The sequence below is a fragment of the Vipera berus genome (assembly GCF_964194415.1).
Source record: "Vipera berus genome assembly, chromosome: W".
In the NCBI taxonomy this organism is placed as follows: Eukaryota; Metazoa; Chordata; class Lepidosauria; order Squamata; family Viperidae; genus Vipera; species Vipera berus.
Window position 1 is genome coordinate 74721974 of NC_138210.1, and position 15757 is coordinate 74737730.

General features: G+C 54.7%; 1 protein-coding gene across 1 annotated transcript in view; it reads right to left on the minus strand.

Moving 5' to 3' along the window:
* Window positions 1-229: 229 nt before the first annotated feature.
* The window catches only part of LOC308676037 (DNA-directed RNA polymerase II subunit RPB1-like), a 40479-nt gene continuing 24951 nt past the window's right edge, over window positions 230-15757 (minus strand). Inside the window, exons 14-29 of the mRNA XM_081341747.1 lie at window positions 15389-15592; window positions 13790-14012; window positions 13004-13187; window positions 11905-12076; window positions 10393-10498; window positions 9904-10109; window positions 8551-8775; window positions 8048-8294; window positions 7848-7948; window positions 6872-6976; window positions 6563-6745; window positions 6258-6461; window positions 4414-4600; window positions 3365-3478; window positions 2380-2529; window positions 230-2289 (exon numbers count right to left, since the gene is read on the minus strand). Coding sequence (XP_081197873.1) covers window positions 1154-2289; window positions 2380-2529; window positions 3365-3478; window positions 4414-4600; window positions 6258-6461; window positions 6563-6745; window positions 6872-6976; window positions 7848-7948; window positions 8048-8294; window positions 8551-8775; window positions 9904-10109; window positions 10393-10498; window positions 11905-12076; window positions 13004-13187; window positions 13790-14012; window positions 15389-15592 — 3747 coding nt within the window. The 3' untranslated portion in view covers window positions 230-1153. The remainder of the gene's footprint in view (window positions 2290-2379; window positions 2530-3364; window positions 3479-4413; window positions 4601-6257; window positions 6462-6562; window positions 6746-6871; window positions 6977-7847; window positions 7949-8047; window positions 8295-8550; window positions 8776-9903; window positions 10110-10392; window positions 10499-11904; window positions 12077-13003; window positions 13188-13789; window positions 14013-15388; window positions 15593-15757) is intronic.

Here is a 15757-nt window from a genome sequence, read left to right on the forward strand (position 1 = left end):
CACAAGTCATGAAAAGGTCATAGTTCTCTCAGGCTGGCTGAGGAATTCTGGGAGTTGAAGTCCACAAGTCCTAAAAGGGCCTGAGTTCCCCACCTGTTTTAAGATGTCTCCTTTTTGAAATCGGTCGTAACTTCAAACAGCGACTAGTCGTAAGCTGAGGACGCCCTGTATTCTAAAATAGAAGCACCCCCCCATTTGCACAATTTAAAACTTCGGAATGGACACTCACCCTTATTAAAAAAGCTTTTATTCTTTTTTTTTGTCCAGAAAGTTACAGAAATTTCGCAGAGAGAGAGAGAAAAAAAGCAAGAATCTCAAAAAACACTCAACGAACAAAAGAACGTCACTTCGACTGCCTTGTTTCGCTCCTTTCCTTCCTCCGTTGCTGGGGGAAGCTTTAACTACTGCCCTCACATCGAAGCCTCTTGGCCCCCTCCCCACCCAGACCCCCACTCTCTTCCCCCACCCCCACCCCGCTAGCAGGAAAGAAGCAGAACCGGGAGGGAGGGGGGAGAATATTATTATTATTATTATTTTTAAACATGCTATGCAGGACTCAAAAAGAAAACTCAGCCGCAACCAGGCTCCGTTCCCCCCCTCCCCGAAAAAAAAGATTCAATTTAAAAACTAGGTCGGGGTGAGAATTTTGGGGTGCTGGAAAGACCCCCACCCCACCCCAGTCAAAGTGAAAACACAATGCACCAAAGTCAAGAAAACGTTTCAACAGAAATAAACCCCAACGATACACCGAGAACCCACCGTGGAGGGTCCAGCTGGACCATAGGGGAAAAAAAAGGGGGGGGTACTCAATACCAGGGGGTCAGTAGGAATTGGGGTAAACACCCCCCCCAGTTATCCCATCAGGTTTTGTGGGTTCATTAGGAAATCTACGCCATCGTTTTACAAGGTTGGCTGTTTTGTTTTTTTTGTTTCCTGAAAGGTGAAAAAGAACAGTCGAAAGGAAGAATCGGGGTCACGGAGAGGGGGGAGGTGCTGAAGTGAGACCCCCCCTCTAAAAATCTTGGGGTTTTCCTTTGGCAACCGGGCAGGTCAGCCCCCACCCCCCCACCCCAAATGTCCAGACTTCTCAACAGATTGTTGTCACCCCGCCGTCACACCCCAACTTTTCTCCGCCCGAACAGGCGCTCTTCCTTCAGTTTTCTTCGTCGCTGTCGTCTGGGCTGATGGCCGGGCTGGTGAGGCTGTAGGTCGGCGAGGTGGGGCTGTAGCCGGGGGAGGTCGGGGAGTAGGTGGAGCCCTTGGGGGAGGTGGGCGAGTAAGTCGGGGAGGTGGGGCTGTACTTGGGGGAGGTGGGCGAGTAGGTGGGCGAGGTCGGGCTGTATTTCGGCGACGTCGGGGTGTACACTGGCGACGTCGGCGAGTAGGTGGGGCTGGTCGGGCTGTATTTCGGGGTGGTCGGGCTGTAGGTGGGCGACGTCGGGCTGTACTTGGGGCTGGTTGGGCTGTACTTGGGGCTGGTCGGGGTGTATTCCGGAGAGCTGGGGCTGTAAGACGGGCTAGTTGGGGTGTACTTGGGGCTGGTTGGGCTGTAGCTGGGAGAGCTGGGGCTGTAGCTGGGCGAGGAAGGCGTGTAAGTGGGTGACTGCGGGGTGTAGCGGGGGCTGGAGGGGGAGTAGCTGGGCGAGGTGGGGCTGTAGGAAGGGCTGGTAGGGGAGTAACTGGGAGATGTCGGGCTGTAGTTCGGAGAGGTCGGGGTGTAATTAGGAGAGGTCGGGCTGTAGCTGGGCGAAGTCGGGCTGTAGCTGGGAGAGGTTGGGGTGTAGTTTGGAGAGGTTGGGCTGTAATTAGGGCTGGTGGGGCTGTAGCTGGGCGACGTCGGGCTGTAACTAGGGCTGGTGGGGCTGTAGCTGGGCGACGTCGGGCTGTAACTAGGGCTAGTCGGGCTGTAGCTGGGTGACGTCGGGCTGTAGCTGGGTGACGTCGGGCTGTAGCTGGGTGACGTCGGGCTGTAGCTGGGCGACGTCGGGCTGTAGCTGGGACTGGTTGGAGAATAACTAGGTGAAGTTGGGCTGTAGCTGGGGCTGGTCGGGCTGTAGCTGGGCGACGTCGGGCTATAGCTGGGGCTGGTCGGAGAGTAACTCGGGGAGGTGGGGCTGTAGCTGGGGCTGGTCGGGCTGTAATTTGGGCTTGTGGGAGAGTAGGAAGGAGAGGTGGGGCTGTAGGATGGGGAGGTGGGGCTGTAGCTGGGGCTTTGCGGGGTGTACACCCCAGGCGAGCGGGGCTCGTAGGCGGGAGAGGTTGGGGAGTAGCTGGGAGACATCGCACCGCCTGGAAAGGCAGAAGGAAACCGAGGGTTAATCCAGGATTCCACCCTCCGAGAACAACGGGAGGGCCTGCAGGACTGGGGTAGCCACCTACCTGGAGAGGGAATGTAGGGGCTGGAAGGCCCTGGAGAGCCGGGGGAGCCTGGGGTGGGCGACCAGGCGGGGGAATACCCGGGGCTGTAACCGCTGGCATCGGAAGCTGCGCTGGGGGAAAAACTGGCGGCCCCAGGGGTCATTCCGCTCCCTAAAAAGAGGAGGAAGGGAGAATTGCAGTTGAGAGAGAAACCAGCGCCCCCCTCCCTTTCTTCATTTCTCCTTCCTTTCATCCCTCCCTTCTCCTTCCTTCCCGTCTCCTTCCTTCCCTACCCATCTCTTTCCTTTCTTCCTTCCCCCCTCCCTTTCTCCTTCCTTTCATCCCTTCCCTTCTCCTTCCTTCCCATCTCTCCTTCCTCCCTCCCTCCCTCCCTTTCCATCTTCCTTCCTTCCTTCCTTCCTTCCTTCCTTCCTCCCTCCCTCCCCTCCACTTCCCCACCCTGCAGGGCTGGGAGCAGAGGCTGCATTAAACCCAGGAGCCCTTAATTGGAAATAAATTTAACGGAGACCGCCTGCGTTCTTCTTCTCCGCTCGCTCTGAGCATCCTACAAACTCTTTAACCGCTGGTGTTGGCAGCCGGGAAGCCCGCAAGGGCCGACCCACCCAGGGGGGGGGCTGGAGGGGGGGGAGCGTGCATATTTGAAGTGCACTTTAGATTAAGGGCTCTCGAGCTTCAACACACCCCCACAATGGGATTCTCCGATTACGAAGCCAAGATTTTGAAAAACGGGGAAAGAGCTCGGGGTGCAAAGTTCACCGAACCCATTTTTATGACAGAATCTGAGTTGTTGTTTTTTTCCTGCCGCCCCACAGATCCTGCCACAGGCGTATTTCCGTAATAAAAAAAAGCTGTCGGGGTTCGTGATCTCCGTGGGACCCATCGACGCCCCCACCTAAATCGACGAAAATCAGCCCGTCCGTACAAACCACCATCGAGGTAACCCACTTCGTCATAAACTGGGAAAGAGCGCTTTTTCGATACTTACCCACGCTGGGCGACCAGGCGCCGTAGGCTGGCGTGGCACCTTGGTTCCACGGGGTCGTGGCAGGGGACACCCCACCCATGGGGCTGGGCGCAGAGCCGAAGAACATGCCAGTAGCTGTAAGGGAAGGAAAGAGTGAGCGGGACCGGTGCCCCCGAGGAAGAGGCTGGAGCGGCGGAGATGCCGGATGCGAAAGGTGCACCCGGCTGGCCCCAGATGTGGAAGGCGTCCCCGAATGTTAAATGACAAGCTGTCTGGGGCTGGAGAATGAGCAAGGCCTTCCCCAACCCAGGGCCCTCCAGGTGGGTCAAATTTGATGCTGATGAACAGATTGCAGGCAGTCCTTGTCTTACAACGGTTCATTTAGCGACTGTTCAAAGTCACGTGGCACTGAAAAAAGGGACCAAGGACCGTTTTTCACACTTAAAACACCCGCTGCAGCCTCCCCGCAGTCAAGCGATCCAAATTCGGATGCCGGATTCGCCTTTGTGATGGCTGCAGCGTCCCTGGGGTCACGTCACTTTCCGACAAGCAAAGTCAACAGGGAAGCAGGATTCGCTTAACAGCCACGCGACTAACTTAGCAAATGCAGAGGTTCGCTTCACAACCGTGGCGAGAGAGGTCGTAAAACTCATTTAACAAACGCCTCATTTAACGACAGATGTTCCGGGCTCCTTTGTGGTCGGGGTGAGCGGAGGACTGCCTGTACAGCTCATCTGTGACGCGCCACCTTTCGTTTAGTGGCCGTTCAAAGTTTCAAAAGCAGCAAATAGTGATTTATGACCGGTCCTCGCACTTATGACCACAGAGACGTGGTCGGGACTGAGGTGCCTGGCGACCGGCACGTATTCACGTGATCCTCACTTGCAGCCTTCCCAGTCGGCTTCCAACAAGCAGCATCAACGGGGGAAGCCAGATGCACTTAAACGACCGTATGATTCACTTAACAACCATTGCTTGCTTAATGACGGTGGCAAAAAAGATCGCAAAATTGGGTCCCCTTCTCCGGACCACCACCCCCTGCTCCCCCAAGAGAGGCAGCCAGGACTTACGGCCCCCGACGCCCAGCCCGGTGATGTTGGTGGGGATCTCCATGCCGAATTTGCACTTTTCTGCATCCAACAGCAGGTCGAAGCAACCGGTGCCGGCCGGCGCCAGCTGGCCCAGCATGATGTTTTCCGAGACCCCTTTCATGGGGTCGCTCTCGCCGTGGGCGGCCGCCTCCATCAAGACGTCGACCTGGAGGAGGCAGGAGCAGCCCCATGGGTGGCACAGGGGCCAGAGGACCAGCACAGAGCACAGCTCTTGGTCCCAAGCCCCAGACATTTTGGGAGGGGGGCAACGGTCCCAGTTGGAAAGAGGGGGGGTGTCAAGCGAGGAATTAGCCTGGACTCACTACGTTGAAACAAGAGGGCCTGCCCCACAGAAGCCTTCCTATTCTCTTCCTCTTTGCTACCCCAGGCCTGCCCCACAGAAGCCTCTCCCTATTCTCCTCCCCCTTTCTCCCTCAGCCTGGCCTGCCCCACAGAAGCCTTCCTATTCTCTTTTCTTCATGAGGCCTGCCCTGCCCCACAGAAGCCTGTTATTCTCCCCTTTTCTCCCACAGGCCTGCCCTGCCCCACAGAAGCCTGTTATTCTCCCCTTTTCTCCCACAGGCCTGCCCTGCCCCACAGAAGCCTCTCCCTGTTCTCCTTCCCCTTTCTCCCTCAGCCTGGCCTGCCCCACAGAAGCCTTCCTATTCTTTTTTCTCCCTCAGGCCTGCCCTGCCCCACAGAAGCCTTCCTATTCTCTTTTCTCCTTCAGGCCTGCCCCACAGAAGCCTTCCTATTCTCTTTTCTTCATGAGGCCTGCCCTGCCCCACAGGAGCCTCTCCCTGTTCTCATCCCCCTTTCTCCCTCAGCCTGCCCTGCCCCACAGAAGCCTTCCTATTCTTTTTTCTCCCTCAGGCCTGCCCTGCCCCACAGAAGCCTCTCCCTATTCTCCTCTTTTCTCCATCAGGCCTGCCCTGCCCCACAGAAGCCTTCCTATTCTCTTTTCTTCATGAGGCCTGCCCTGCCCCACAGAAGCCTCTGTTATTCTCCCCTTCTCTTCCTCTTTGCTACCCCAGGCCTGCCCCACAGAAGCCTGTCCTTTCCTGCCTCCTTCTCTCCCTCAGGCCTGCCTGGCCCCACAGAAGCCTCTCCCTATTCTCCTCCCCCTTTCTCCCTCAGCCTGGCCTGCCCCACAGAAGCCTGTTATTCTCCCCTTTTCTCCCTCAGCCTGCCCTGCCCCACAGAAGCCTTCCTATTCTCTTGCTCTTTTCTGCCCCAGGCCTGCCCTGCCCTGCCCCACAGAAGCCTTCCTATTCTTTTTTCTCCCTCAGGCCTGCCCTGCCCCATAGAAGCCTCTCCCTATTCTCCTCTTTTCTCCTTCAGGCCTGCCCCACAGAAGCCTGTCCTTTCGTGCCCCCTTGTCTCCCTCAGGCCTGCCCCACAGAAGTCTCTCTCTTCTCCTCCCTATTGCCTTCTCCCTTTCCCGCCAAAACCGTTCCTATAATATCCTCTCCTCTGCTCCCCCATAAGTTCAACCGCTGCCCCGGCTGGGCCTATTCAACTGCGTGTGCCAATTCTGGGGTCTCCACCAAGCCCTGGCAGCCCCAGTTGACTCTGTTCCAGGCCCCTCTGGGGCTGCCACCGCTTCAACTATCCCCCCCCCCTGCTACACACTCAACATCTACTCCTACTAGTCTGCTTGTAGGCCCTGAGTTTGACATCCCTGCTTTAGAACCTTATCTGGTCTTCCCAGGCAGAAGCGGCAACGCTGGGAAGATTCTTGTATTAGGGGCTTAAAACAATAAAGTGGATTGCTTGAGCTCTACACAGGAGGGCCTGGTCGTTCGCGCCCTACACAAACTCACTGTCTCTTCGAAGGAGCACTTCATGAGCGGGCCCGTGTCCTGGCGGTTGACGCCGTGCCGCGTGATGGCCATCAAGTGCCCGCGACAGGTCATGGTGTCGCAGAGCAGGGCCAAGTGGCGATAGTTGACGTAGGAGCCGTCGAAGGAGATGACGTGGTACAGCTCCCGTTCAAGGGCCTTCCTCACCGCCTCAATTCCCAGCACCTGTAACGGAGGAAGATGGATTCTCCAGGTTGCCGCCTGGCACGCTCCAGGACCTTCTTTATCCCAACCCCAAGGAAACGCCACGCCGCTTCGGGGCTCACCGTGAAAATCTCCACGATATCGTTAGAGGTGGTGCGCACGGGGTCCACGTCTTTCTCACTCAGCACGCGCATGAGGCTCACGCCATCGGTTTCCAGGATCCATTCCTGGAGGGCTTTGAACTCGCCATCTTCAGTGATGATGATTTTCTTCTTGTTGTCGGTCTGGGGCAGGTGCATGTACACCTGAGGAAGGAGGAGGAGGAGCAGGCTGGTGAATTAACAACGTCAGTAACCCGGGTGGGACGGGGGAAAGATAAGGACATTTTTCGGGAGGGTTAGGAGCTGTAAGGACAGGCCTCCTGGCCTCACCTTGCTGATCTGCTCAATGCCTTGAAGGGTCATGTCCGTCAGCATGTTGGATTCGATGCAGCGCAGGAAAACGTCATCGTCCATCTTGTCCACCACCTCTTCCTCCTAAGCCACCAGAGAAGAAAGATCTCTCATGTACCACATACAGTATAAGGCAGGGGTCTCCAACCTTGACAACTTTGTGACTTGTGGACATGAACTCCCAGAATTCTGGGAGTTGAAGTCCACATGTCTTTAAGTTGCCAAGGTTGCAGACTCCTGGTGTAAGCGCAATGACAACCACTATGTAGGATAAACAGGCAGAAGACTAGCAGACCGCATCCATGAACACCAATTAGCACATGGGCAGACTTGACCATAGTTTCAATTGGGTAACTGACAGTATCCTAGACCGAGCCAAGTCCAAACACGCTAGGGAATTCCTGGAACTCAGACAAATTAGCCATCAACAGGCACATAGAGATAAACCACGTTTACACACCATTCAAGAGAGAGAATAAAAACTACAGCATGCAATGCAAGGACTGTGACAGCCACTCTGTAGGACAAACAGGCAGAAGACTAGCAAAGCACATCCATGAATACCAGTTGGAAGACACAATGAAGACACTCTCACAATGCATGGGTAGAGTCCACTATAGTTTCAACTGTGAGTATCCTAGACCAAGCTAAGGACCAAAATTCCTGGAAACCTGGTACCAGACTACATAGGATTGCTGGCACAACCATGGACTCAACCCTCATTGGTTGGTTGGTGGAACCATGGCTGTATTTGACTCAAGTCCACCTGCCCCACCCTGGCCCAGAGGTCACAGACCACGAACCCTGTCAGAAATGCATGAGCTGGCCAAAGCTACTCTCAAGATACCCAAGGGTATCTGCTTCCTTCAGTTGAACAAGACCCTGGCCATCGTACCCGTTTCCCATCAACTCCAATCCCCAGAGGTTTAATGGTAAGAGTGATTGCTTTCCCCACCTCTTGCATCTTGTTCTCATCACTGTTCATGATACGAATGCGCAGCACCAGCTTCTCAGCATTATCATCGTTGAAGATGCAGTTGAGGTCATCCCCAAAGCCTGCGGAACAAGAAGAAGAAGAAGAAAGGTTATCCAATGGGCTACCGGTGGACACGGGCAAAGGACAGAGCGAGCTCCGGCCGTCAATCCCTGACTCACCGGCATTGATCTTCTCGGCGATCTGCTCCATGGTGAGCTTGCGGTCCGTCATGTGCTTGCGGTCCAGCTCCACCCTCAGCAGCCAAGGGGAGATGCGGGTGACGTCAAAGTCGGGCATCTCGTAGTAGACGTTCACCCACTCCTGGTCCTCGGCCACCACAGTGTTCTGCGGGTTGGGGTCGTAGTAGATGGCCGTGTTGGCCGTCACCTTGCGAAGGGTGGTGTGCTCCAAGCGGCAGAGGATATCCTGGGATGGAGAAACGGGAAGACGCATCAACACTGGAAGCTACTTCCTTGCGGAGGGGTCTACCTCTAGGGTTTGCCCACCCATCTGCAGTTGGCCCTCAAGAGATGGAGGGAGAAAATGTCGGGGGCACAACCTACCACCTCCACCCTGAGTTAGGAGAAAGACCTCCAGCATGGGAGGGCAGGAACCTTCTGAGATGCCCTCATACTCCACAGCCAAGGCCAACTTTACCACCACCCCCTCTTCTCCTCCTCACCTTGGCCCTCTCAGCATCACGAGCGGACTGTCCCAGAAGGAAGACCGTCAGAGAAGGAGTCTTGGGCTTTTTGGAAATGTTGATCAGTTCCTTCAGCCGAGGCACCCCCAGGGTCACGTTTTTGGCCGAGACCCCAGCGTAGTGGAAAGTGTTGAGGGTCATCTGGGTAGCAGGTTCTCCCAGGGACTGGGCGGCCAAGGCCCCCACCATCTCACCAGGGTGAGCCTGTGGAAAAAGGAGAGCTGGGAATATTTCCTGGATTTGAGGCCGAGTGCGACGGCTCGTTAAGTTTGGAAAATGGGAGCTTGTATTCCCGCAGGAAGTCCTCGAGTTGCGGAGCCTGCCCGTTTGCGCACGGAATTGGTCGTGCGACCAACCCGATTTTATGATCCTTCTTGCAGCGGCTGTTAAGCAAACAAATAACTTGCTGTGGCTACGGTTTTCAATGAAACCGTTGTAAAACAAGTCACACGGCATCACGACAGGGCCGTGTAGTCACGTGACGGGGGAGCCAACGGGAGCTGTTGTAACTCCCCTCTTTTCAGATAGGCCGTGACTTCAAAAAGTCACTGAACGACGGGTCGTTGAGGACCTCCTGTATGTTTGATAAACAACTAACTTCCCACCAGAGGCTATTATCAGTCATCTGCTTCTCTGGGCATCCATCCCAAAGGTGGACTTCAGTTCCCAAAATCCCCAAGCAGCACAGCCATCAGATAGACCTCTGGGAGTTGAGGTCCACCCATCTGAAGGTCGCCTGAGTTAAGGGAAAGGCTGTTCAAGCTGCAGATAATGTTTTCCCAACGTGGCTTGCTTCAAACCCACATCAGGCCACCTTGGAGGAACGGAGTGACTGAAAAACGGAGAAGCTTCCTAACCCCTTGCGGATTGTGTTACAGGAAAGGGAGCCGAAGCCAAGAAGAAAATTATGAATCTTGGGCCCGTCCCAAGGAGATTCCGGCCATCTTCTGACCCCTATTAAAGCCAGGGCAAAATTTTCCACCCGAAAACGATCAGGCATGTGTTTACTTCCCATCGCGAAAAACCGAGCTGCAGCAGCAAGGAATTCTGGGCCGTTTTAGTGGTCCCAGAGGGCCACTCCTTGGCTAGGCTGAACGCCCCCCCCCCTCCGAAGGGAAACTCTGCCCCCCTCCCTCCCCAATTTCCACAGCTGCTCAAGATGGAAACCGGAAGGTGCAAAGGGAGAAGTTTTAAAGACTTTCGAGCGGAACTTAAAGGAGGAGGATCGCGGGAACTGAAAACGGCTCGGTTTCACATCTTCCTGCCTGCTTTTCGTTGGGCAGGTGACTTTCCTTTGTGTGGGCGTGCGGGTGTGTCTCAGTCGGCACTCACGATGGCCTGGTTGAACTTGGATTCGATTTCTCCCAGCAGCCAGTCAAAGGCTTCCCCGCTCAGCCGGAACTCCTCAATCATGCGACGGCTGCAGAGCGTGGAACGCAAGTGGATGTTGAAGAGCAAGGTGGCGTTTTCTTGGGCCTGCTTGCTCAGGGGGTCGTCGCCGTTCACAATCACCAGCTTCTTGCTCAGATCCTTCACGCCTGGGAGGAGAGGAAAGGAAGGAATTGATCCGTTTTTTTTTAATCCCATTTATATCCCGCCCTTCTCCGAAGATTCAGGGCGGCTTACAATTTAAAGCACAAATCAATGCTCCTGACCCCACTTGAATGACCTGCAGGCAAGGCCAGACCCCGATCCCCACAGCTCAGAAAAAACAGGGATGGGTCCTCTCAGATGCCCAGGCTCCAAAACTCCTCCCTATTCTGCCCAGGGAAGAAGCCTCGGTTTGCCCACCCCCCTCTTTCTCCCCCCCCCCCGACTCACCTTCCACCACCTTGATGGGATGCAGGTCAGAGGGGAGGCGGGTGTTGATGTGGAAAATTTTCTGGGCGTTCCAGATCATGCGCAGCAGGTTGCAAGGCAGGACCACCTGGGACAAGAGGGAGAGAGTCACCAGTTAGCGTCATTTTTATAACGCGAAACTTGGGAATCCCGCGCCGGGTTTCGATCGCCACGATGTAAAGAAGATGTTGAGACTCTGGAAAGAGGGCAGAGAAGAGCAACAAAGAGGATCAGGGGATCGGAGGCTTAAAACACATAAGGAACGGTTGCTGGAATCGGGGATGTCCGGTTTAACGAAGAGAAGGACGAGGGGGGACATGATAGCAGTTATTCCAGTATCTCAGGGACTGCCCCAAAGAAGAGGGAGTCAAGCTACTCTCCAAAGTGCCTGAAGGCAGGAGAAGCAGCAATGGATGGAAACTAGTCAAGGAGAGAAGCAGCCTGGAACTAAGGAGAAACTTCCGGACAGTGAGGACAATTAAACAGTGGAACTACCTGCCTCCAGAAGCTGTGAATGCTCCAACGCTGGAGGTTTTTAAGAAGAGACTGGACAGCCCTTTGTCTGAAATGGGACGGGGTTTCCTGCCTGAGCAGGGGGGTTGGACTAGATGACCTCCAAGGTCACTTTCAACTCTTATTATTCTGTTATCCTTCCTTCCTCCCTTCTCCATCACTGGATGTCTTTAAGAAGAGACTGGACAGCCCTTTGTCTGAAATGGTACAGGGTTTCCTACCTGAGCAGGGGGCCTGGACTACATGACCTCCAAGGTCCCTTTCAACTCTATTCTTCTTCCTTCCTTCCTTCCTTCCTTCCTTCCTTCCTTCCTCCCTCCCTTCCTCCCTCCCTTCTCCAACACTGTGTAAGTCTTTAAGAAGAGACTGGACAGCCCTTTGTCTGAAATGGTACTTATAGGGTTTCCTGCCTGAGTAGGGGTTTGGATTAGATGACCTCCAAGGTACCTTCCAACATCATCATCATCATCATCATTATTATTGTTATTATTATCTATCTCTCCCTACGTCTATCGCTATTATCTAGCTATATCTCCCCATCTATCTGTCTATATCTATTATCTATCTCTATCTATCTATCTAACCCGCCTCCAGAAGCGGTGAATGCTCCAACACTGTGTAAGTTTTTAAGAAGAGACTGGACAGCCATTTGTCTGAAATGGGATAGGGTCTCCTGCCTGAGCAGGGGGGGGGGGTTGGACTAGAGGACCTCCGAGGCCCCTTTCCCACTATTCGTTACTCTAATTAAACACCCGTCCCCGGCATCCCGTGGGACCGCGATGCTCCTCCTCCTCCTCTGACGCTTCCAAACGGACGCCCCACACGGCAGGGGGAGTGGGCTTTTCCCTCAAGTCGTGTGAATGGGGAGCACGGCGTGGCCAAACCCAGCCCGCCTCTTCTCGTGGCTGCCCATCACGGGCCACGCGGGGGGGGGGAGAGGGCGCCCCTGTTTCCCGGAGGGGTGGGGGGCAGGTGCCTCACCTTGCTGTCCCCCGTGGGGAAGATGACCCTGAGCACCTCCCGGTCCTCCTTCATCTTCTCAAACTCCCTCTCCAGCTCGTTCTGGATGTGGGCGTTGCTCAGGATGTCCTTCACCATCTCCTCCTGCAGGGTGCGGCGCAGAGCCCGCTCGTTGGCGTAGTCGAACTTGAACCTGGGCAGAGGGAAGCCCGAGGAGGATGCCTCAAATGGCAAGGGGGATGGGGTGGGGGTGACGGGGGGGTGTCCTGGTTCGGGAAGGGGTTGGACTAGACCAGGGGTAGGCAACCTCGGCTCTTTTATGACTCATGGACTTCAACTCCCAGAATTCCTGAGCCAGCTTGGCTGGCTCAGGAATTCTGGGAGTTGAAGTCCATGAGTCATAAAAGAGCCGAGGTTGCCTACCCCTGGACTAGACGACCTCTTGAGGTCCCTTCCTGGCTCTCGTTGCAGGCAGCCCGCAACCCGAACCCCCCGAAATTGTGCGTTGCGGAAGGGAGACGTTCGCTCAAGCGAGCCTTGAGCCCACTTTGCGACCTCTCTTGCCGCCATCGTTAAGCGAATCGCCCGCAGCCGTTTTTCAGTTAGCAACGCAGAGGTTGGGTGGATCTGGACTCCGCCTCAACTTTGCTTGTCGGAAGGTAGCCAAAAGGGGCAAAAATCGAGTGACCCCCCCTCCCCTCCGGGACGCTGCGACCGTCATAGGTACGAGTCAGTCGCCAAGCGTCCGAATTTTGATCACCTGACCACGAGGTTGCAAGTCTGGAGAACTGGCCCCAGGTGGCTTTTTTTCAGTGATGTTGCTGTAAGCCGAGGACTGCCTGTGTCCTATTATTCTGTTGTTTGAGGGGACTCCACGGCCGCTTAGCCGTTCCCAACTGTGGTTTCCCAATCGTGGCCATTTTAAGATGGGGTGGGCTTCCCTCACAGGGTTGTCGTGGGGGAAAGTAGGAGTGGAAAGGATTCCTGGATCTGCTGGGATCGTTTACAGGAACAAATCCCGAGCAGCTTTCCTGGAATGGCAAACCAACCCAAGAGCCCCACCCCCCTCCAACAAGGCCAGCCAACTGGGCCAGGGCGCTGAGTGCGAAGGAGGACTCACTTCTTCTCAAAGGCTTTGTTGGAAGGCTTGAGCGTGGCCAGGTTCTGGAACTCGACGCTCTCCCCGGCCAGTCCATCCTCGCCGTAACGCAGCTGCACCACCTGGTTGATGGAGTTGCGGACAGTGGCATCGTATTTCACCATGACCGACTCCATGGACTTGATCAGCCGGCGCTGGATGTAACCTGGTTAAGAAGCGGAGGAGCTCAGCATAACACAACCAGCGAGTTGGAAGGGACCTCGGAGGTCTTCTAGTCCAGCCCCCTGCTCGGGCAGGAGAGCCAATGGAATTTCAAAAAGAAGCTTGTTTTTTTAAAAAAAACTCCAGCGATGGAGCACCCGCAATTTCTGGGGGCAAGCTGTTCCACTGGTTAATGAACAGAATAACACAGTTGTAAGGGACCTTGGAGGTCTTCTAGTCCAGCCCCCTGCTTGAGCAGCAGACCCTATGCAATTTCAAACAAATGGTTGTTTTTTAAAAAAAAAAAAAAACTCCAGCGATGGAGCACCCACAATTTCTGGTGGCAAGCTGTTCCGCTGGTTAATCGTTCACGCTGTCTGGAAATTGGTCGCTTCTCTCTTTGGTCAGTTTCCATCCTTGTGCTGCCTTCGGGTGCTTTGGAGAATAATAGGTGGAAACACCCCCCCCTCATCTTTGGGGCCACCCACCTACCCACCCACCCCCAAATATTGAAACGTTGAAGAGTCCAGGGCAGCTCCCAAATTTGAGACTTCCTGCTCGTCACACTTTGTGACCTGAAGCCAGCCCAACCCACATCCGACTCACCCGTTTCGGCAGTCTTGACGGCCGTGTCGATCAGCCCTTCTCGGCCCCCCATGGCGTGGAAGAAGAACTCGGTGGGGGTCAGGCCGGCCAGGTAGGAATTCTCCACGAAGCCCCTGCTCTCCGGCCCGTAGTCGTCCTTGATGAAGTGGGGCAGCGTGCGATGCTTGAAGCCGAAGGGGATGCGTTTTCCTTCCACGTTCTGCTGCCCCACCACCGCGATGACCTGGGGTGGGGGGGGGGGCAGGAGGAGAACAGCCCGGTCAGGTGAGATTTCTGGGGAACCATACCTCCCCAAGCCTCAAGTTTAATATCCTGCCTTTATTATATTTATTATTATTATTATTATTATGACTACATAGCTTTTATTCATTAAACGTGAACCTCAGTCAACTGAACACTCAAATTGACTGGAACTAACGGTGGTGGCTCAGTGGGTTAGGACGCTGAGCTTGTCGATTGGAAGGTCGGCAGTTTGGCGGGTCGAATCCCGAGCGCTGCGTAACAGAGTGAGCGCCTGTTACTCGTCCCAGCTTCTGCCAACCTAGCAGTTCGAAAACACGTAAAAATGCAAGTAGAAAAATAGGGACCACTACGGTGGGAAGGTAACAGCGTTCCGTGTGCTTTGGCGTCTAGTCATGCCGGCCACATGACCATGGAGACGTCCTCGGACAAGCGCTGGCTCTTCGGCTTTGAAACGGAGATGAGCACCGGCCCCTAGAGTCGGAAACGACTAGCACGCATGTGCGGGGGAAACTTTACCTTTACTTTTAACGGTTGACATGGGTTGCTGCCGGCATCCTAGGTATCAACCAGGTATCTAAGATGTTCCGAGTATTATTATTATTATTATTATATATATAAAACTTTTATTCATAAAACATGAAACTCAGTCAACTGAAAACTCAAATTGATGATAATAATAATAATAATAATAATAATAATAATAATAATAATAATAATAATAATAATGATAATAATAATAATATTTTATAAATAAGGATGAACATATCCAATGCTCCTTTTTCCTATTTTCCCCAAAACAAGTCCTGTCAGGTGATTTGAACTGAGAGAGGGACTGGCCCAAAGTCACCCAGCTGGCTTTCGGGCCTAAGGTGGGACTAGAACTCACCGTCAATTGGCCCAAAGTCACCCAGCCGGCTTTCAGGCATAAGGCGGGACTAGAACTCTCTGTCTCCTAGTGACTGGCCCAAAGTCACCCAGCCGGCTTTCGGGCCTAAGGCAGGACTAGAACTCACTGTCGCCTGGTGATTGGCCCAAAGTCACCCAGCTGGCTTTCGTGCCTAAGGCGGGACTAGAACTCACCATCGCCTGGTGATTGACCCAGTCACCCAGCCGGCTTTCGGGCCTAAGGCGGGACTAGAACTCACCATCGCCTGGTGATTGGCCCAAAGTCACCCAGCCGGCTTTTATGTCTTAAGGCGGGACTAGATCTCCTTGTCCCAGACTTTCTAGTCTGGTGCGTCAAGCACGAGACCCAACTGGCTCTCGAAATGGATCGCCCGAAGAGGTAACTTGAACCCTGGACCCTCGGATGCTCCAGCGGCTGAGCTACCCAGAGCGGGGCGAGGTGGGTCCTACCTGGGAGATGTTGATTTTGGAGCCTTTGGCCCCCGAGACCACCATGGACTTGAAGTTGTTGTATTCGGAGAGGGACTTCTGGGCCGAGGAGCCCGTCTTGTCTCGGGCATCGTTCAGGATGCGGTTGACCTGGTTCTCAAAGGTCTGGCGCAGGGTGTTGCCCGGCGTGGGCTCCAGCTCGTTGTTGTGGGCCTTCTCGATGACCTGGAGAAGGGGAGGGGAGGGAGGGCGGGGGTTCAAGGCCGGGCCAGGGACACAGGCCTGGCTTTTCAAGACTGACCCCCCTCCCTCCCCATCTTTATTCCTTCCTCCCCCCCTTTCCATGTATCTCCTTCCTTCCTTCCTCCCTTCCCATCTCTATTCCTTTTT